Genomic DNA, 22,518 nt, shown 5'->3' with positions numbered 1-22,518 from the left:
TCCTAGGTCTCTGAGGCTTCCTCCTGCTCTGATCTTGTAGCTTTTCCCATATAGCTTGGATCTCTTCTGATGCTTGTCATCATTTTACTTTACTTGTAAAACATTAGGTTTTCCCCAATATATTTTAAACTGGTAAATCTTTTTATTGATACCTAGCCCTGAATTACATATGGACATTTTAATACAAGTATCATCTGTTCTCCCCTCCTTCTGTTAGTGATTTTGTTCTTCAACTCTGTTTCCTTTCTTTTATGTTATATGTACATACATGATTTTATGTATGTATATAGATTCTAGGCTGCACAAATGAGCAAAAAACCCCCCAATATTTAGTCTTTCTGACTCTGACTTAATTTACTTACTAGGATAACTTGCAGCTGTATTCATTTTACTGTAACTGGTAAATGAGCACATCATCAAAAGCCACATTGTTAAATGAATTAATCCTATAAATATTGGTTGAGTTTGAATGAGCAAGTTGTTCTTTTATTTGGTAACTTTCACAGATACTTCTTTTTTCTTTAAGATGTATTTATTACTATACATATGTACACTGTAGCTGACTTCAGACTAACCAGAAGAGGGCATGAGATCCCCTTTACAGATGGTTGTGAGCCACCATGTGGTTGCTGGGATTTGAACTCAGGACCTTCGGAAGTGCAGTCAGTGCTCTTACCCGCTGAGCCATCTTGCCAGCCCACAGATAATTCTTGGATGTCTTTTCAAATAGGTATGCATCTGTTTGTGCTTAAGAGTGAAGACATGCCATGATGTGCTGGGCATAGAATCTCTTGGAGCAGGAATAGAAAACATCTTCATGCCAATTTCAGTTGCTTCAAGTGTGGGAGAAATTTTCATGAAGAGCAGGGAACACAGCTGGGCCACCATGAAGGACAGAGGATTAGGGATGCACATAATTGGGAGAGCTTTCTAGGGGTGTCTGGCTCACATACATTCAGCCTTCCGATTTCAACGGACACAGAACCTCTTCAAAGACAACACAGGGCCAAGTTTGATTAGCTCTTCCCACGTGTGTGTGTGTGCATGTAAGTGTGTGTGCATGTGTGTGTGTGTGTTTTCACATAATCTTCCTGTCTAGCCAAACTTGGTCACTTTCTCACTCCTATAAGGTCTGACATATCTCAATTTTACTTCTTGTAGCTCCAGAGCATCACCCTGGTCAGATTTACTTTTGTATTTTCTAGACTCTTCACACTAGCCATGCCTGCTCTTGATTATTAACTCCTTAAGTCAGACTCACATTTATTTATCAAAGCCCAACCAAGTTCCTGGTCAGCTCAGAAGTCTTGCTCAGATGTATCAGCAATCATTTCTCCATATCTGCTGGATTCTGAGAGATGAATCGACCTTCAGAGGAGAAACAGTGTAAGTCTATAGACTCATTTTGAGGTGAGTAAAATCTAGCTTTGCTTCTCCCCAAGACAATAACTGGGAAAATAGAAGAAAGTGTGGCAGTGCTGTAAAGTCAGTGTTCTAATGTAGGGATAGTTTATCATCTGGAAATTTCTAATAATCATGACATTAACAACTTGCTAGCATTGTAACAAGCTTAAGCTATGACAATTTAAAAACTGATTTCAAAAACAGAAAGAACAATCAAAACAAACTAAAATCCTTCATTAAAAAAAGATACAAACATGCCAGGATAAAGCTTATCTTTCAGAAGTTGAGAAGCTAATGTAGTAACAGGGAAAGGAATGTGACTCCTTTGTGCACATTGGATCCTGCCATGTGCCAGGGTTTTTTCACTTCTTACCATTTACTTAGCATGAACTGTGAAAGTTGGTGACTTGGTCAAAGTATCTGGCTGTCAATGTTTATACAGATGCTGGTCAGTAGTACTTCCTGTATACAGATAAGGGCATCTGTCCTTTTCTCTACTCAACACTGTCTGAGTAAAGATCCAAGCAGACAGCATCTAGAGAAACAACAAATGGACAATGAGTGTCTGCCATGTTTGTCCCTCACCAAGAGGAAACCCCACCACATGAGCCTGCCACTCAGCTAGAAAAGGAAAGATGAAAAGAATCTTAGTGTGTTAGCTTAGTATGGAAATAGCATTGACTTTGATATTGCTTTACAATTACAACACTATTGTTCAACTAATGAAAGCACAAATAAAAGTCACATGAAATCCTGTGACTTGACCTTAGTGTGTGAAGGGATTGGAGAGATGGCTCAGTAGTGAAGAGCACTGGCTGCTCTTCCAGAGCTCCTGGGTTTGATTCTCAGCACCCACACCACTACTCCAATTCAAAGGGATCGAATGTCCTCTTCTTGCCTCTGAGGGTAAGTATCATGAGACACATAGACATACATGCAAGCAAAACACATAAAATTTAAAATATTAAGTTACTATATGAAATCTTAAGTAAAACTATGCACCAGGTATACTGTTATGTGTGATGTGATTGTAACTCAGTGTGGGAAGCCATTCCGGACTCCCTGGCCAGCCAGATGGAAATCTGTGCCAGGCAGTAAACAAGCCCATATTTGGTGGATGGCTTGCCCTTAATCCCTGATTGGCTGAGCAAGCCTGCCTGGTGAGGTGATGTGACCTGCGGTGATTGGTTGAGGTGTGGTTGTGGCTTGAGTGGATAAAAAACACTTGTATGAGGCGTGGGGGATTTGAAGAGAGAAGCTGCCTGAGTAAGCTGCTTTAAGAAGAACAGGTGGTTGCGTTTTCCTTGCTGGTCAAGTTGGATGCAACAACTAAGGAGTCCTGGAAACTTTGTTGTTAACCAATAGATTATAATTAATGGAAACTGAGTGAATTTTGGAAGTATAAGGCTATACAGACTAGTAACTATACCTTTCTACTATGAGAAAAGACAAAATTTAAATGAATTCCCCTTCCCCCTTCTGGAGCATTTAAAAATCTCAAAAAAGTTAAAAACAAAAGAAAAGGAATCTTCCCTTAGCAAGTATTGGTGGTAAACTTTACAAAGATTTAGAAATGGATTCAGCAATTCTCTTGATAAGCACTTGAAAAGAATATGTGAAAAACTTGTACTCACACATTTTCTTAATACTCAAGTTATAGAATCAACTTCCATGTCCATCAAGTGCTGAATGGGTAAAGGAAATGTAATATATGAACAGAATAGAAAACTACTCAACCCCGAAGAGAGAATTCTGTCATTAGCACAAGAAAAAAATCAAAAACCCAAAACCAAAAAACACAAAACAACAACAACAACAAAACAACCAAACAAACAACATGAATGTTCTGATGAACAATACACTATCTACCTCAGTTATAAATGAGTAAGTTTTGGAATCTTCAAATGATAATTAAATTAATAATGGTATATTTTATGCCTGAATTTTTTTTTAAACAAGTAAAAAGTTTAGCAGCGACAAATATGTTAATTTGCTTGATTGTTGCAATCACATCCTAAAATATATCAAAACAGCATAGTAATACATTAAATATATAAAACTTTTATTTGAAACTTATATGCAAATATGTCTGTGAAAGAACTCCAAAGCAGCAGAGATGGGGTCATATATCGACTCTTATGAACTCTCACAGCCACCAAAATCAACTCCTTTGGAGGGAACACATCTGTGTCAATGAACTAATTTTAGCCTTTGATCCACTAGAGTAAGAGTCTGGAGTGGCCATTTCTGTTGCATTAAGTATCAAACTTGCAACATTTTATTATAGAAATGTATAAATTAATTAATTATTGATGTAGGGAATCAGAACTGAATCTAAGAAAAGACTGGAGTTTGATATTCTCCTCAGAGCTGGGATCAAATTAGCTATGGCAAGGATACAACCCAGTAACTGTATTCCCAGCTTCTCACCTAAAGCCAAATGGAATATAACACTGGACCAGGTGTGGATCAGAGCTGGGTGTCGGTGGAGTGGGATACTATCCTGTCATGACTGGTAAGGATTGTTGACTTGCTGAATTTAGAATGGCCTGGAAGACAAATGTAAGAAGGGCATTTCTAGAGAAGATGAACTTAGGGGAGATCTGCTCTTCAAGTGGATAGCACCTTCCCAAGACAGCCCAGAGAGTACAATAGTGTTTGCCATCAGGTCTTCCTTTTGAGGAAGCATGTCCATCTCTCTAGCTGCTAACACCAGATTCCAGCTTCTTTGGTCTTTTAATGTGAACTCAATACCAGGGACTCTCCAAGGAGAGTATCCAGGTCTTCAGCATAAAAGTGGGACTACCAAGGCCCACAGGGTAGCACACTGAAAGCTAGCAGGTTCTCAGACCAACATTGTGCAGGTAGCCATGGTTGGACTTCGCCGATTCTATTGTGTAAGCCAATCTGATAAAACCCCTTTATAACTTATATTTTATTCTAGGGTTCTGCTCCTCTGGAGAACTTCCCCTATATAATTATCATAATTCAGTAACTTGAGTTCCACCCTTGGAGCTTATGGATTGTATGGTCTGTATGCTTTTGCATGTTTCAATGACAGAGGCGTATAGATTTCTTGGCCTGTTTTTCATTTGTATAAAGGAATACTACTGATTTATTTGTGTTCATTTTATATCCAGTCACTTTGATGAAGTTGTTTAGCAACTGTAGAAATTCCCTGGTAGAATTTTTGGGGTCTCTTATGTATCTTATTTGCAAATGATATGATAGTATACATAAGCGACTCCAAAAATTCTACCAGAGAAGGTACCACTTTCACTCTTCATATGAATTTTAAAGCTGCTTTCTACTTTTATGAGGAACATCATTAAAGATGTAATTAGGTCTTATTCCTTTAATGGTTTTATTCCAAGATATTTTATTTAACTAATTTTGATGCAACTGTGAATTGGATGACTTTCATGATTTCTTTCTCAATGTGTTGATCATTTGTACACCAAAAAAAAAAAAAATAACTGATTTTTTTTTTTATAAAACTTTTATATACTGTCACTTGGCTACAAGTATTTATCAGCCCTGGTATAATCTTTAGGATCTTTTTATATAGGAGCATTCTCTTTGCAAATAATGACACTTTTATTCCTTTCTAGTTGTATCATCTTTTGCCTTCCTTCAGCCTAGGCAGACTGGTTCAGACTGTAAGCCACTGAAGCGGGGCCACCTGCAGTGCTGCTTCTCTACTCAACTAGTTTCCTTTGATGTTACACTGCCTTCCACCTACCCTGAGGCCTAACCGGTTCTCCAAGACCTGGAGTTAGCTGTAACCTGTGAATCTTGGCGAATTGCTGCTAAAAGGCTGTGCTGATGACATCAAGAAACTTGGCGTGACTGTGGATGGGTTTTCCTCTTTATAAGCACAGATTTTTTTATTAAACATTCGAACCTCGAACAGATTAGCATGTCTTGGTTCCATTATTTCTCAACCCGCCTAGGTTCCCTCTTCTTTTTCAGCTCCAGACTGCCTCTCAGGCTCGAACCTGGACATGAGAGCCGCAGGCCGGCCCCAACAATCTTTTCCTCTTTTTATTGCCTTAATAGCAATAATCAGCCACTATATAGAATAACAGTGGAGGAGTAGATTCCCTGTTTTCTTCTGAATGTTAGTGGAAATGTGCTGTTCTCCCCACTCAGTGTGCTGTTGACTACAGACTGCAGTATGTAATCCTGATCATGTTGGGGTGTGTTGCTTCTCTTCAAGGCTTTTATCAAAAAAGGATGTAGCACCAGGCAGTGGTGGGGCATGCCTGTAATCCCAGCACTCGGGAGGCAGAGGCAGGCAGATTTCTGAGTTTGAGGCCAGCCTGGTCTACAGAGTGAGTTCCAGGACAGCCAGGACTGCACAGAGAAACCCTGTCTTGAAAAACCAAAAAAAAAAAAAAAAAAAAAAAAAAGAAAAGAAAAAGAAAGAAAGCAAGGATATAACTTCTATTGAAGGTCATTTCTTCTGTTGAGATGATCATGTGATTTCTGACCTTAAGTTCATTTATATGATGTGTTGCATTTATAGACTTGCACATGTTGAAACATCTCTGCTTCTCTGGAAGGAAGCCAACTGGATCATGATAAATGATGATCTAGATGTGTTCTTGAGTTTTATTTACAATCATTTATAGAGAATTTCTGCATGTTAGTTCATTGTAGAGATTGGTCTATAATATGCTGTTGTATCATCTTATTTAGATACTAAGATGATATGACTTTTGTGAAATGTACTCTGCAGCAACCTTTCCTATTTTATGAAATAATTTTTTAGTTAGTCTTTAAATTCTGGTTGAATTGAGCAGAGTGTCCATCTGGGTCTACATTCTTTTTAGTTGGAAGAATTTTTATTTCTATAGTCTTCTTGTGTGCTATCAATCGGTTCAAATTGTTTATCTCCTCTTGAGTTAACTTTGGTAGGTCTTAGAATTGTCCATTTTGCCTATGATAAAACAAATATGTAAAATGTTAATTATCAAATTGGTTAGTAGGTTATGTAAGTGTTTGCTAGAAATTTAAAAAAAAAAGAATTGTCCATTTCATCTAGATTTTTGTATTTACTGCAATATTTTTTTAAGACATGTCCTAAGGCTTTATCATTCATTGGTGTCTGTTGAAATGGCTCCTTTTTAGTAATATAGACTCTGTCTCCCTCCCTTTCTCTCTCCTTTTTCTTTTTTTTTTCTTTTTTCTTTTTGTGCTTGTGTGTGTGTGTGTGTGTGTGTTTGGCTAAGAGCTTGTTGACCTTGTTTATCTCTTTAGAGAACCAGTGCTTTATTTAATTTATTCCTGTATGAAAATGCCCTATGTAACGAAATGCCATGTACAATAAATACACACAATGGAAACTAAAAGTAAAAGCACTTTATGTTAAAATGCACAGGTAAAAATTTGCAACTAAAATGAAAAAAAAATCTCCATCCTCATAGTGCATAAATGAGTAGAGTGAGTGAGTAGTTCAGAGCTAACAACACTTTCCTTCCCAGTCCACTTAATGATCTAGTTAATAATGTTGACTATGTAAGGATCGGGGAAATGATGCAGCAGGTTGAACTGGGAGATTCCATTTGTATGGCCCTCTTCAACTGGCAACACTCTGGTAATCCCCACTTTGGACTCTACTTCCTCAACTTTGGGGTTGATACAATTAATCATCTCTCCTCCGAATCACTTCAACTTAGTCTGCATTTCATTTAGATTTTCCTTTTGTTTAAATGTTAGTGCCTCCAAGTACTGTCCTTCAGCTCTGCAGAATTCTAATTCTGGGTGTCTCTCATAAATGTTCCACTCGTTTTCATACACTTCCTTCTACTTTACTTCCACCTTTCACTTAAAATCCTTAGTGGTGTTTTTCCTTAGGACTCATGGCTAGTTTCATCTGCATATCTGCAAATTCACATGCAGCCACAGACCCCTGTTTTGTTTACAATTAATTCTGTCTCCTTCGTTATGGGACCAACTAAGCTACTTTGCAACATCTCAAGTCTTCTCCTATTTTTCACACCATGTGGATGAATCCATTTTGTTAATTTATCTCATAAGTCTTTCTCAAAATACTTTTTATCCTTGTCTTCCCAGATATTTTCTTTTCAGAATTCTAATAAGAATTTTATGCTTGAGATAAACAAATGCTAGAATAATTTTTTAAAGGCCACATAAGCACATCTGGAAAACTTATGAAACAAAATTCTCAAGTGTAATTCTTCAAGGGATTTTGGTGAACTTGGTCAGAAAATCCCATCATAAGAAACACTGGATTCTTTCAATAGTTAGAACTGCTGTGAGTATAACCAATCTGATACTTTCATTTGTTCTGTGGCCTTGATTGCAAAGGTTTATCCTGCCTCCAAGAAAACCTACAACTTTTTTTCCATGGAATCTCATGTTTCCAAACTCAAGTCTCTCAATGTCTTAACGAAGCCATCTGAAGAAAATGCATCTGGAAAGGAGGAAGTCCTTTTACTTTCAATTTACTTCAGCCTCTCAATAACATTTAACTTTTAATTATCCTTATGAACACTATATGACACATCCAACTGCCAGACTTAATGCTAATTTCCTGTCTCCATTATCTTATATAATGCATGTTATAGCTCCACAAAGTAAGTGGATTATTAATATAATTTTACAGCTCAGGAATTAGAGATGATAGAACTAACTTTCCCATGGTCACAGTGCTATTCAGCTCTGGATTAGGATTCTTAAGTAGGATATTATATGGATGCATGTGGGCCTGTGTGACAGATGAGTTCCCTGGGACTCAACAGGGTACCCTACCATTGAGTCTTTCATATGGTGGGTCAATGTGAGCAAAGGACTCTCAGAATTATGAAAGTTTAAAAGGCAAACACATTGTTTATTTGATTGTATTCACTCTCAAAATGTTATGTTTATCTTTAGGTAGTTACTCCCATAATTTAAAAAAAAATCTTTCTTTAAAATGATAATTTGAGATGTTTTTCTAACTCCTTATTATGTGTGTCACTTTTATGTGTGTTCTAACCGTGCTCTATTACTGAGCTAGATATCAAACTCTACACTGTGTGTCTTTATCTGAAATTGTTTTGAGATAGTTGTAGCTTCATGTGCAGTTACAGGACTTAACAGAGAGCTTCAGCACACTGCTATCTTCTCTACAAGGTGCACTTTCACAGGTACAGTGGGAATGGTGTTGTCCAGGGTTATCAGCATCATGAGGAACACTTCATTCCTTTCACATAACTGTACCCCATTTCTTCATCGGATCCATGTTCTCCCTGGACAGAATGTTGTCAGTGGAAGAGAGAAATACAAATGGAATCTTCAGTACAAGCTGCTCCATTATTTCCCATATCCTTACATAGTCTAGGGAATACATTAGTAACTTTTTTGATCAGCAGTTTATAGATATTTGTTCTCACTTTGTGCCTTGGTTTTCCATTTTCTTCACATGGGCTTTACCTTTAAAATGGGAAAATATGTAAACTTAAGATAAGATCCTGTTGACTAACTTGGTTTTTTTTTTTTAAATGCAGTATGAATTTTGTGTCAAGTCTACAAACTGGCAAAACTCTTGCAAAATTTCTCTTATGATCATTTTTCTGAAATATTTGCTTTTAATCTAAATGAACTGTCCATTCTGAGATGATTTTTGTGTCAGATACAACATCTAGAAGTTCATTTCTGTGCTTATATTTTATTGCCCCATCATTTCCACTAGAGGAAAAAGCTATCACTCCTTCATAGAAGTGGCTTTGTGCTTTCATTAAAAGTGTGAATACCCAATTGTCTTCAAATAAATTTAACAACAAAGCACAAAATACAGCCCTTTTCAGGGTGAAATGAGTTCTGGGGAACTAGATAAGAATTATGATGAGAGAATGCTGGAATGAATTAAATGCCACTGAGTTTTATGTTTTAAATTTTTCATGTTGGGAATCTCATCTCAATAAAAGAATAGAGAAAACTACCCTAGCCAGGCTTCCAAATAATATTTTATACTATTCATATACATATTTCAAGCATTGTATCAAGCCTCTTCTTCATCTAGGCTATTCTTTCCACACTGTTGGCCTCCAGCTTCTGGATCCTTTGTTGCTGAAGCTAAGTATGTGTCCTCATGTGTTTAACCTCTGGTCAAACATTTTCAGTATTGAGACAGCAGCAGTTCTTAGCAGCCCTGGTATGTCCTGGCAATCCATCCCAGAGCCTTTAGTCATTCTGCAGCCATTATTTACACCCTGTGTGCATCCCTCAGAATTAAAGTGTCATCGGTAGAACACTATATTATATCATGTAGTGACTGCTGTCTTTACTTGGAACCCATGGTTCCCAAATGACATACTTCATCAGTCTTCTGGCACGGAGTCCACCTCCTTCTACTTAGAGCAGTGTGGTGAGTCAGGGCTGAGACGGCAGTGCAAGACTTGCAGTGTGTGCACTGTTTGCAACTGAGACTTCCTCCCAAGAGCTTCACTTTCTTCAGTGCTGAAGAGGGTCCTACGTTAAATCTGGAAATTACTGCTGCAAGGAAATCTTGATGACCTCAGATAAGACATATCAGTGACTTCCTGGGTTTTATATTTTCATAGCCAGTCTGGCTTTAAGAAAACAATGAGAAATTTGTCATCACATTCAACTCTTTAAATGGCTGGCCAACAGCAATCCAGAGAACCCTGTACAGAGAAAATGTCTTTTTAACGTTACTTATGCAAGAAAAATTGGTTTTTCCCCTTGAAAGCATTTAAGTCATGATACCCTGGTCAAATCAAACATGGCACAATGAGTTTGGAAATTTTGGCAAGCTGGATCCAAGTTTTTACATAGTTAAGTATCTCAAACCAGCATGTTATCATACTATGAGGCTGAAGTGACCCCAAGGGGGAGGAAGACATTTTCATTGCTCTATGGACAAGTTACTTTGGTCATAGTTGCCTGAACAAAGGTAAATGGTGAGAAGGTGAGACCACAGTCAACACTTAGCAAAGGCACTATCACTGCTATCTCTGTGACCACAAATGACACTTGTCTCTCTATCTCTTTTTTTTTTCTTTATTAAATTTATCTATTCAATTTACATTCCAATATCAGGTCCTCTCTCCTCCCAGTACCCCCTCATGCAACTTGTCCTCACATTTCTGCCCTCCTCTTTTCCTTCGTGAAGGGTGTCCTCCTCTGGGTGCTAGCCACCCTACCACTACTCCTCTCGCCTACACCTCCACACATCAAGTCATTGCAGGACTAGGTAGACTCTGCTCCAGTTGTTGGGGGACCCTCATGAAGACCAAGCTGCTCATACATATGTGCAGGGGACCTACGTCCAGCCTATGCCCACTCTTTGGTTGGTAATTCAGGCTCTGGGAACCCCCAAGGGTTCAGGTTAGCTGACTCTGTTGGTCTTCCTGTGGAGTCCTTCTTTGGTCCCTCAATCCTACTCTCAACTGTTTCAAAAGACTCACAAGCTTCATCTAATCTTTGGCTGTGAAGCTCTGCATCTCTTTCCATTGGCTGCTAGATGGAGTCTCACAGAGGACAGTTATGGTACATTCCTGTCTGCAAGCATAACATAGTAACATGAATAGAGTCAGGGATTAGTTCTTACCTAGGTATTAATTTGAGGCACTCATTGGTTGTCCATATCCTCTGTCTCTTCTCTATCTTTGTCATTGAATCTCTTGTGTGCAAGACTCATTTTGGTTTGAAGGTTTTATGGGACGGTTATTGTCCATTATCCCTTCATTGGGAGTCCTGCCTGTCTAGAGGGCTGACATCTGTGGTCTCTTATCGTCTGCAACATATTTGCCGAGACCCTTCAAGCTTTTAGAGTCTCAGCTGAGAAATTGGGTATAATTCTCATAGGTCTGCCTTTATATGTTACTTGGCCTTTTTCCTGTCACAATTTTTAAAATTTGTTCTTAGTTCTATATATTTAATGTTTTGATTATTATGTGGTGGGAGGATTTCCTTTTCTGGTCCAATCTGTTTGGTGTTGAGTAAGCTTCTTGTACATATATAGGTATATTTTCTTTAGTTAGAGAAATTTTCTCTATGATTTTGTTGAAGATGTTTTCTGGGCCTTTGAACTGGGAACCTTCTCCTTTTTCTATTCCCATTATTCTTATGTTGGTCTTTTCAGAGTGTTCCAAATTTCCTGTAGTTTTTTTTTTGGAGGGGGGGTGTCAGGATCCTCTTAGGTTTGATTTCTTCTATCATATCTTCTACACCTCAGATTCTTTCTTCCATGTTCTGTATTCTATTGGTGAAGTTTACATCTGTAGTTCCTCTTTTCTTTCCTAGGGTTTCCATCTCAGGATTGCTTCAGTTTCTATTTTCTTTATTGTTTCTAATTCTATTTTCAGGTCTTGGACAATTTTATTCATATTTGTGAATTGTTTGATTGTATTTTCTTATATTTTTCATTGTATTTTCTTTATTTTTACTTGTCTCTTCTACCTGTTTGGATGCATTTTTCTGTATTTCTTTAAGGAATTTACTAATTTCCTCTTTAAAGACCTCTAAAATCTTTTTAAGATTGGATGTAAGATTATACTCTTTTGTTTCATTTTCATTAAGATATACAGGGTATGCTGTAGCAGAATAGCTAGACTCTGGTGGTGTCATATTGCACTGAGTCTTGTTGGCTGTGTTCTTCTACTGTCCTTTAGTCATCTGGTTTCTGCTGGTGTTGGCTGGAGGATCTTTATTCCAGCAGGACTTTTCAGAAAGATGGAGAGAGCTGTGGACCAGAAAATGGAGGTCAGGGTACCCAACTCTGCTGGCTGTGCTTCAGGTGGGCCCCACTGGCAAAGGATTACTGGGGTGATGTTCCAAGCTTGGAGTTCTTGGGTTCTCTGCAGTTCTCTGTTGGAAAAGCAAAACACTCTTAGGGCCTCAAAAGAATTCTTGGGACAAAAGAGTGAGTCCAGAACTGGACAATGGTGTTCAGGGCGCCATGCACAACTCACCTCTGCAAGCTATGTCCTGGGAAGACCAGACTGAGATGGGATTGTGGAGCAGGGTTCCAGAATGGTTAATCTTGGGGCTCCTAAAGGTTTCCACAGTGGAGTCAGATGCTCCTCAGGCCTGTAAGGCTTTTCAGGACTGAAGAGCAAGCCTAGAGCTAGACAATGGATTTGGGGGGGGGATCATGTACAATTCACCTTTGCCCACTCCTTTCTCTTTCAATGTATGAAGTTTCTAGACTACTTCCCCATGTTATATTTTGATGAGTATTTGTATTCCAAGGAACAATGAAGAACTATTCCATGTCTTCTATTATAAAAAAACACAGCATAAAAATGTTTTACCAGCCAAAGTTGCTGTTTGTCCTCTAGAGTCTTGGGGAAAATAGGGAGTTTTGTAAGGAAATCTAACTGACTTGTTTTTCTACCTTTCTTCTTCTTCTTCTTCTTCTTCTTCTTCTTCTTCTTCTTCTTCTTCTTCTTCTTCTTCTTCTTCTTCTTCTTCTCTTTTCTTTTAAAAAACATATTTTACTTTGTAGTTCTTTTGTTTTCTTATTTTGTGTTTCTGAGAGAATATCTCCTGGGCTGGCCTTGAGCCCACTATGGAGCCCAGGCTGACCTTGACCACATTATAGTCTGATCATGTTCAAACACTCAGATTACAGACATGCTCAAAAACCCACAACAATTCTGTTTCTTAAACTTATTACCAAAACATACTCATGGTGATGGGGAGTGTGTGTGTGTGTGTGTGTGTGTGTGTGTGTTTGTGAAGGAAGGGAGAAAGGAGAAAGGAAGAGGAGGGGGAAGAGCATGTTAATACCTCTCTTCTTGTCCCGTCCAGCAGGACTCAGTTATTCGTGGTGTGAGGGGAACCACAAACCTGGGAGAAAATGGGATGGGAGAGAAAAGAGAAGTGAAGACCAAGTAGATCGTTCCTACCAAGGTCTCCGTTTATTAGGCTGAACCACCGGGTTTTAAAGCATACATCGAGGGGAATAGGGAGGGGTTGAGGGGGAATTAACAAAGAACAAAGAAGTGGGCATCTGGTGACACCAGGGCTGAAGTCAGGCGCCAGGTGGCAGGCATTCTTCGTCTTATCTCCGGAAGGTGGAATCCTCCTTAACAGCCTTGGGTGTCAAGCAGGCTCAGCACATAACTCATGTCCTTGGAAGTCATGGGAGTCAGGAAGAGATAAGGAAGAGGGGACTATAATTCAGCTTTTACAGCCTCAGGTGCCAGGATGGGAACAGGGAGAAGGGAGAGACGACTGGCTCCTTAGCACGAGGCCATTTGGCTTGTCAGGGTATGAGACTGTGAAGGGCTCGCTTTCTCACGGTATGGTCTCCAACATCTTCTGGAATACACATGTTTTAATCTTGTTTCAAAACAAATAGCTTATGCTTGCTGCTTCTGTTTTCTCACTCTTAAAACTATATTAAATGGGCTATCTTGGTGTAGACTAGCAATGTTCACATAATAAAAATCCAGTTATTGATTTTTTTCCCTCCAATAAATTTGACCTTAAATTTCTGAGCTGGCCAACACAATCAGCCGAATGTACTCTTCAAATTCATCACTTGAAATTCATAATGTCACATCCGTCATCAAATATCTCAACTCATAATGACATGGTATTGTTTAGAAATTTTAATATGGCAATCAGATCCACATGTCCAGAACCAAATTAAATCTCTATCTATACCTTTTTCCAATCACATCCACAAACATTTATCCTGTCCAGTTTCAACCATTTTCCATCCCACAAACCTTCCTGGCATGTCTCCATCACAGAGCAGGCAACCTGTCACTGGTAGGTGGCCACCTCTGTTGCTGCTCTCATTCATCCTACAAGCTCACCACCTTTTTATAACCTCACCTTTTCTCTTCAGATCTTTTGATATCAATGTTTCTCTCCCCAAGGTAGAAAACTCTACAAGGTCAATAGTGATTTATGTGTGTCTACCTACTAATATCCAGCTTAGTGAAAAGTGGGTACCTGACACCTGTAGGCAGCCCACACACTGATGTTGACTGAATCTAAATTCTGTGAATGTGAACAGTACAAGCTTCTTATTGTCTTACTGTTAGCTTTGCATTATTGTGGATGTCTTTTGTTAATCAATAGCTCCTTGGCTTGTGCACTAAATACATCTCCTTGAGTGATTTTGAGAATTACTGCATTGTTACATCCTTAGCAACTAGGATGACCACAGTTCATACATATTAAGAATGGAAACCTTGAGACTCAGGCTTGACAGATTGTAGAGAGACCCCCTCAAAGCCTGATTTCTAACAGAGTTTTCCTACATTGTGAGCCATATTGAACTTCTCCTTTTGTCCCCTCCCCAGCAGTTACCACAGTCAATCTGTATCATTTATGACCATGTTTCTCCTCCTGAGCTTGTGAATTTTTAAAGGGTAATAATTTTAGCTTCATTTTTTTCTGCTTTCCAAACATGTAAGAATTTAATAGGAATTAGTCAAACTTAAGCTCATTCTATAATTCACTTTATTATTATTGACATTTATCAGACCTTTTACAATCTTTTATGTGGGGAAAAAAATGACATAAAATACATAATGAACTTTAGCAAATTTAACCATACAAAAACTATGGAATGATTGAAACTATGTAACAAGGCTACTTTACAAAGGAAAAAAAAAGGCTAATAATACATTCAGATGAAATTTATCATTGAATTTTGGATATTACATAATATTAAATATAGACATAGTCAAAACAGGTTCTTTTACAGAATCAGTTTAACATTTTACTATTAAAATGAGTACTATGTAAATGAATGCTTACAAAAATATTTTAAGCAAAAGCTATGATCTACTCATATTCTTGCAGTTACAAAAATATATATTCTTCTGAAACTAGCAGATTTGCTTGAGGCATTAGATACTTACATTCAAAGGTATGCTTTCTAAATATTTCTATAACTTAGTATTCTTGACTATATAGTATACAATAAACACATAGTATTAGAATATATTTACCTTGTTAATAATATAATTTTTAAGTAAAAGATACAAGTTACCTTTGTTTATATAGGGATACAGAGACCCTATGACAATCTTTTTTATTTAAATCTATCCAATACACTCAATTCTGGTTGAGTCTTATTAAGTGAATTTCAAAACATTTGTTGATTATATGAATGGATAATAGTTATCATTGTCTGTGCCTAAAATTAATTACCCAATCTTTGTTATTTCTGTTATTACCAGTATTTCTAGTAACCATCATTTAAAAATTCAGCAATTATGTCTGCTGTAAGCTAATTCTTAATGGTAAAGCAGAAAAGCAGATTTGAGATTGACTGGATAGTGATTTAGTTTGGACCCTGGCGTGTCTCCCAAAGGTCCCTGTGTTAAGGGCTTGATCTCCAGTATAGTGCTATTGGGAGGAGGTCAAGCATCTGAAAGATGGAGGCCAATGGGTGGTTCTGTGTCTGTTGAAGGCTGCCTTTGAAAGACTGTGGGGCCAAAATCTCTTACTAATCTTTGTGATGTGGCTAATGAGCAAAGGAGTTGTGTCCTGCTCTCTTCCTCTGTCATGACACTACTTGCTACTTCATGACAGGCCCAACCACAGACTTCAGTTGATTGTGGACTAGAACCTCCAACACTTTGAGCCAAAATAAACCTTTTGTCTTTGTAACTTAATTATCTCAGATGATTTGTCACAGTGATGACAAACAAGACAAAACAGAAACCAAACTGGATCACACAAAGAGCAGACGAACATCAGTGAACAAAGGACAGCCCACAAGTCCACCCATGACACAGGCAGCACCTTTGTCTACAGCAGACATCATATAGTCCATCCATAAAATACATGTCTCATATTTTCATACAATGAAGAAACCAAAATCTAATGTTTATTATTAATGTTTATAAAACTAAAAAGTGGTTTATGTTATAAGAGAACACACACACACTCACATCTGTATATCATTAGCAGACTTAGCAGACTTCAGAACCTAACCCATTAAGAGAATAAACTGTTCTGAGTGAGTCAGACTTCTCACTAGGTCACCACTGAGAGTCACACAGACTAACTGTACTTTAATAGACATGCCAGGTGGTGCTCAGCAACAGGAATGTTAACAACAGTGACAATGGCAAATCATTAAAGTATCAAATGATTCTGGAACCAAGTATTAACCACTATCACCAACATGGAATTGCAGCACCTAGTAAAATGGTGGCCATTTTGTAAAACTACTATGCTGAGGCCATTCTTGCAATGGTCCCTCTTACATTTACCCCACTAGTTCTTCAGAATAAAGATTTTTCCTGAGGCTCTCCTATAAGACTTTAAACATGCAAATATACAGTGTTTCTTACTTAATTGAACCTTATGTATGCTAATGAAGTTGTAATTGCTTAAGGAAGAGTCATCAGACCTCAGTTTCACAGGAACACTCACGTAAAAACAGACTTTAAAAATGAAAGTTCCTAAAATTTAGAAGCAGTTCAGTCAGATACAAAGCTTTAGTAGTTTGATTGGAATACCAGTAGGGTAGATTTCCAGAATTACTTTAAATTTTATTTTTAAAAGGACAAATAACTTAAAAAGCAATGTTATTACTTTGAAATTTTAATATTATGATTCTATAGAAATCCAAATGCCTGAGAAAACACCTGCTTACATGTGATGACTCATACTGTATAGGACTACAGATGCTTGGACTGTATAAGAATACTTGACAGCTTGAGATAGAAACGTATTTGCTTTAAATAACCTTGCCTATAAAATCTATGTGCTTACTGCAGGATTTTGTTTGCTTAAGTTAGCTAATACTTCCTCTTGAATTTCTTTCTCATTGATTTTCTTCACCATTAAAGTTAACATAGGATCAACTTCATTTCATTCTGAATTGAGCTATTCAAAGTTAAAATTAATAGAGCCAGAAATAGCACCAACCCCATGTAACACACACTGTAGTATCTTTGTTTCCTTCGTGGGCCATGTCACCCACTGTAGTTTAGACTGGCCTCACATTCATATGTATCTCAAGCTTCCCTTGAACTCCTGACAATCCTACTGACTCTCCAAGTACTGGGACTACAGGTGTGAGCCACCATTGGCTTAAAGGAGAGCCAGTATAGTTTAACCCGGCTTCACGTGTGCTAGGCAAGCACTCAACCACTGTGCCACATTCACAGCTCTACCTTCCTGTTTAATTGAACATCTTGTAGCAAGAAGAGGAGCCAAATGAATACACAGGGGATTGAAGACATCAGAAAACTTCTGTGAAAAGGAAAGAAAGTAGCATGGTCCTGCAGATGAGGATTCTGGTTTCCAGGAGAGAGCATACAGTAGAAACCCAGCATTTACATATTCTGCCAAGTAAACCTGGACCAGAAACTATCATCCTCTGTCTGTCTTTCTCTCATATTTTCAGCCCTTAAATTTTCATATTTTTACAAAATTAAATTTTGTAATGTTTAAAACGAATGAGAAAATCTGTAAGATAGTAAATATGATTCTGTTCCCATGATATGATCTGAAATCTCTCAATGGGTAGACAGGAATCTATGTCCACATATAGAAGTTGTAAGAACAGTAAGCAGTGTTTTCCTTAGCTTAGCAATAATCCCCAGTGGCAGAGGATAGTGCAACATTAAAGCAAGGGAGTTCTAAACTCCCAAGGCCTGTAAAATTCCAATGTCAAAAGAATGTATATATTATGGTATTGAAAATGATTACTCATCTATCAAAGGTTTTTAAGTGTTAACACTTTTAAAATTATAGTCAAATTTTATATAATGTCCTACTCCTGGCTTGCAATACATGTGGATTCTCTTCAATTATGAATGGAAAGTGCCAAGAATATAGTTCTTGTACTTTAAAGGCATTCTGCATATTCGCACTTGACTTTGCAACATCTTCCATATAAATTAAATGACAATACATGTCATAAAACTCCAACTTTAGTCAGAAAATAATTGTTAATATTATAATGGTCCTCATACAACAGATAAAAGCAGTGCAATCATTAAGACAGGTTTTCTACATTAACTTCTGACTCCCCCATGTTCATCAAGTGAACTTGTGCAAGTCACTGGGTTAGTATTTGCTTAGCAGAACTGTGAAGTGCAGGTAATAAGACAGGGTCAGCTTTCATCCTTGCTACAAGGCTATGTGAAGGAGGAATATCAAAACGTGGGCTAGGTAATCAAAGGTGCCATTTAGAATACACTAAACCATGTCAGCTATGATTTTACTATGAAAAAATATGACAGTGATAGATGTTACTATAAAACACTAAAGCAAGCTTTATAGTTTGTAAGTGCTGTGTACACAAATAATATGTTTAACTCAAATGATAACATTAACCACATTCTGTTATATAGACTGGATCCTTAAAATATACTAATTTATAAATACTGAAAAAGCAGATAATATGCCCAGGCAATATAATCATAAAACCTTCAGAAGGAAAGAATGTTTTGTGGACCATTTGTGTGTGTGTGTGTGTGTGTGTGTGTGTGTGTGTGTGTGTGTGTGTGGCAGTTTTAAGTTATTAGTTTTCAAAATCAGTACTTTTTAATGGAAACAACTTGACCAAAAATCTGTCCCAAAATTTTGAGACCATTAAAACAAGTTTAATGAGAAAAAATAAAATAAGCATGCTTCGTAGCCCTTCTGTTCCTCTATGGAGACTTACTGAGGCTGGTGAACACAGAAGAGTAAAGCAGTGTGAAGGGTCTGCCTAGTCGGACAATCAGCTCTCCTTACTCTCAAGACTTTCAGAGAAGGCAGCCTGAGCTACCAGAGCTTCACACTTATATGCTGATGATAGCAAAAATATTAATCCTGAAAGTTATGGATGTATGTCACATATATGCAAATGTAGGTCATATCTTTATTAAATTCAGAATGCTAAGGCTTTTCTTTAGAAACTAATGTTGGTTTCTCTACAATTAGTCACAAATAGATTTACTGAAAAAACTTATGTACTCTGTGCTGAATAATTTTCACTCTTAACTTGTAGGATATATGTATCCCATACCTTTGAAGCACACTTTTAAATTCAATATATCACTGGCAGTAATGATAGCTTTTAATGATAGTCTGAAATTCATTATGAGATTTATAAAGTAAAGTTGAATAATGGTTTGCCAAAACTGTAGTTAAAGTAAGGAATTCATGTGCTTAGCCCATATCCACACACAGTTCTGTGCTGTTAGAGGTCTTTGGGCCAGTGATGGACAGCCTATAGGAAGTGGTTCCATAGGTCATATGGTCTGAGGCCACAGTCATCTCAGCTTGTGTAAGTACACCTCATGACATTTATACAATGATAATATCACCTAAAGGCACAATTTATTCCTATCATTAAGCAAAGCACAACTTTATCATAATCACAGTGATGCTGTTTTAATTACTTGTAAAGATATATATTTAAAACCAATATTAATATATTTATGTGCTAAAATAATTTTAGTATATTAACACAGATGTGATAAATATTGCATATACTTTAGAATGAATACAGTCTATTCCTTGGTTCCATAAATTATCAAAGTTCTTCTCTAATGGCCTTTTGAAGTATAACATATATATCTATTTTCATATCTTACACATATAACTTGATAGAAAAATTCTCAGGAAGGTGTGTTATTTTAACGGTTTGACATTTCATAGGAAGACTTCATATAATTAAGAATTTATCTTTCTCTGGCAAGGGGTGAGTAGTCAAATACGTTTATTATTTTCCATCCTCATTCACTCCTCTCATTTCTCCAACCTAGCAACTCCCTACCCACAGCCACCAGTGGTCCATCACGCAGCACTCATGGCTCATTGTAAAGATCAAGAAAAGCACCTGCCTACTGGAGTGTTTACAAGACCAGAGACTAGACATGACAAAAGGGAAAATGTCTTGCCAGAACCTCTTAGCTTTCTTTGTTACCAGGAAGCCCAAGAAGAAAGGGAGGCAGGTACTTCCCTACCTCTCATATGCGCCTTGCTTGGTGACTCAAGTGGTATATGGGACACCTGTAACTCCTCATCTACACTGTCCTTAATATTTCTGTATGATTGTTTCCAGAGTGTGGCCACATTTTTAGGACAGACTTCTTCAAGAAAAACTATCAAGTATAATATCTGTCCATTGGGGAAGCTAAAAAGAAATACAATATAATTAATGAATGAGAAAGGAACCAAAATAGTTAATCTTTTATCTCTGTACATTTTCCTACAAATACGAGAAGTGAATTTTGCCCTAATGTGAATCTGTATTCTTAATATATAGAGTGTAAGGCTGAACTGTCTGAAGGAACTTCTAGTTCCACCATAAATGTCCAAACCAAACATCAGTTATTCACACCATGGGAAGACTTTAAATCTTTAATTTGCATCTCTTTGTCTTCGGTGGAGAATGTTGACTTGGCCAGCATCTGGAAGCATCTGTCCCATGGCACGTGGGATGCTCATTCTTCTCCTACTGGAGGTGGTGGCTCACACAGCTTGTAGAGCCTAGAAAGGACACAGAACAGCATGACAATCACTTATAACACCACTCTTACCTGAATATTTTTATTGGTAGAACAAATACATCAACACTAATTTCTTGGTTCCATCAGCCATCACTACACTGACTATACTGTAGAAAATAGCATCTGAATCAGCTTAATCTAGTTTTGGTCCTATGATTTCAAAAATGCTTCTCTTTCTTTGTGCATGTTTAGAAAGCTGATCATTTAACAGTGGTTCTCAACTGGCCTAATGCTGCAACCAGCTAATACAGCTCCTCAGAGTTTGGTGATCGCTAATCCTAAAATTATTTCATAGCTACTCCCTAACTGTGATTTTGTCACTGTTATGAATCATAATGTGAATATCTAATATGCAGGAAATCTGATATGTGGGTCTTTGAAATGGTCAATTGATCTCAAAGTGGTTGTGACCCACAGGTTGAGAACCTGCTGTTTTAGAAGCTGTTGCTTTGTTCTAGTTTGTCTGTTTACTTTGCTGGTAGTAATATCTCTTCCCTGAATTGTTAGAGGCAGTGTCATTATGATAATTAATACCTTGTCTACATAGCTATCTTGCAGTGATGGAGTCTCTATCTTGTAGGTATCTACAGATTTTCTTACAAGTTTTGCACATTATCTATGTCCCTGTGGTACTAAGGGGTTGACCACAAACTGGCTGATGTACAGCTTCATAAAGCCTGCATCTCAAGATGCAGTTTGTTGCCTGGCCTTTTCTAAGGACTTATGACTGGCTATAGACAGGTATTACTCACCTGTCAGTAGGATCATCAGGTTGAAAGAGTTCATGTTACTTGTGGAAAATCCGGGGCATGTTCCTTCACAACCTAGGCCTAGCTATTTGTGAATCAACACACAGCTCAGGAGAACTCACTAGCTTTACACAAGTTGGCCTGAGTAGATAAAAGCTAACACCAGAACCAAATCAAAAGGGAGCAAAATGCTGCCAGATGCTAGAGACCTCAAAGCCCTGTGGGTTACTTACACTAGGTCTAAAGCTGTGAGTCTCAACCCTCCTATCTGTGACCCTTTAATACAGGTCCACATGTTGAGGTGAACCATGACTATAAAATTATCTCATTGCTTCTTTATAACTGTAATTTGGATACTATTATGAATTACAGTGTCAATATCTGATGCAGGATACCTGATATATGATACCCCCAAAATGTTGGGATCCATACGTTGAGAGCTACTGATCTAGAGATGAGAGGCTGATCTAAAGTGTGTGGGTTTTGGACTCTATTTATTTTCCTTAAGAAAAATTAAGTCTACACTTGGCCTTCTGTGTACATTAGGCTAGTATCTCAAATACAGAATGTGAGCGTGAGTATGTGTGTGAGCATATGTGCATTTGTGTGTGTGTGTGTGTTTGCGCTCGTGTGTTTTGTCAGGGGCGTTTATGGACGCAGAGGATTGAATCCAGGGCTTCCATACTTGCTAAGTAGTGTGGGGCAGTAACCTGTGCACACACAACCTGGTCCCCAGTCGAAAACAGGCCTTGAGCCCTGGTGACTAGCCTCCCACAGGCCCCCACAGCTCCCATCCTTCCCCCGCCCCTCGCAGAAAGGTGTGTGGCCATCAGTCACATAGGCAATGCCCCAAGTTCCTGGTATTCTGCCTGGACTTCACCTCTACAGGTAGGCCGGGCCCACTA

At 37.9% G+C, this 22,518-nt stretch overlaps 1 protein-coding gene across 6 annotated transcripts in view; it reads right to left on the bottom strand.

The window, feature by feature from the left end:
- Nucleotides 1-14,870: 14,870 nt before the first annotated feature.
- Prex2 (phosphatidylinositol-3,4,5-trisphosphate dependent Rac exchange factor 2) overlaps nt 14,871-22,518 on the bottom strand; it is a 321,717-nt gene continuing 314,069 nt past the window's right edge. For 3 of the 6 annotated variants that reach the window (XM_029482876.2, XM_029482881.2, XM_029482884.2), the window contains one exon: nt 14,877-20,844. In XM_029482876.2, the coding sequence (XP_029338736.1) occupies nt 20,799-20,844 (46 nt within the window). In that variant the 3' untranslated portion in view covers nt 14,877-20,798. Of the gene's footprint in view, nt 20,845-22,518 lie in introns of all 6 variants that reach the window. The other 3 variants (XM_085835640.1, XM_021163585.3, XM_021163512.3) reach the window with 2 other exon arrangements.

This window comes from Mus caroli, unplaced genomic scaffold, assembly GCF_978045245.1.
Source record: "Mus caroli unplaced genomic scaffold, Mus_caroli_1 scaffold_1, whole genome shotgun sequence".
NCBI lineage: Eukaryota > Metazoa > Chordata > Mammalia > Rodentia > Muridae > Mus > Mus caroli.
Note: the sequence above shows the minus strand (reverse complement) of the source record. Positions and strands in the feature narration are given on the sequence as shown.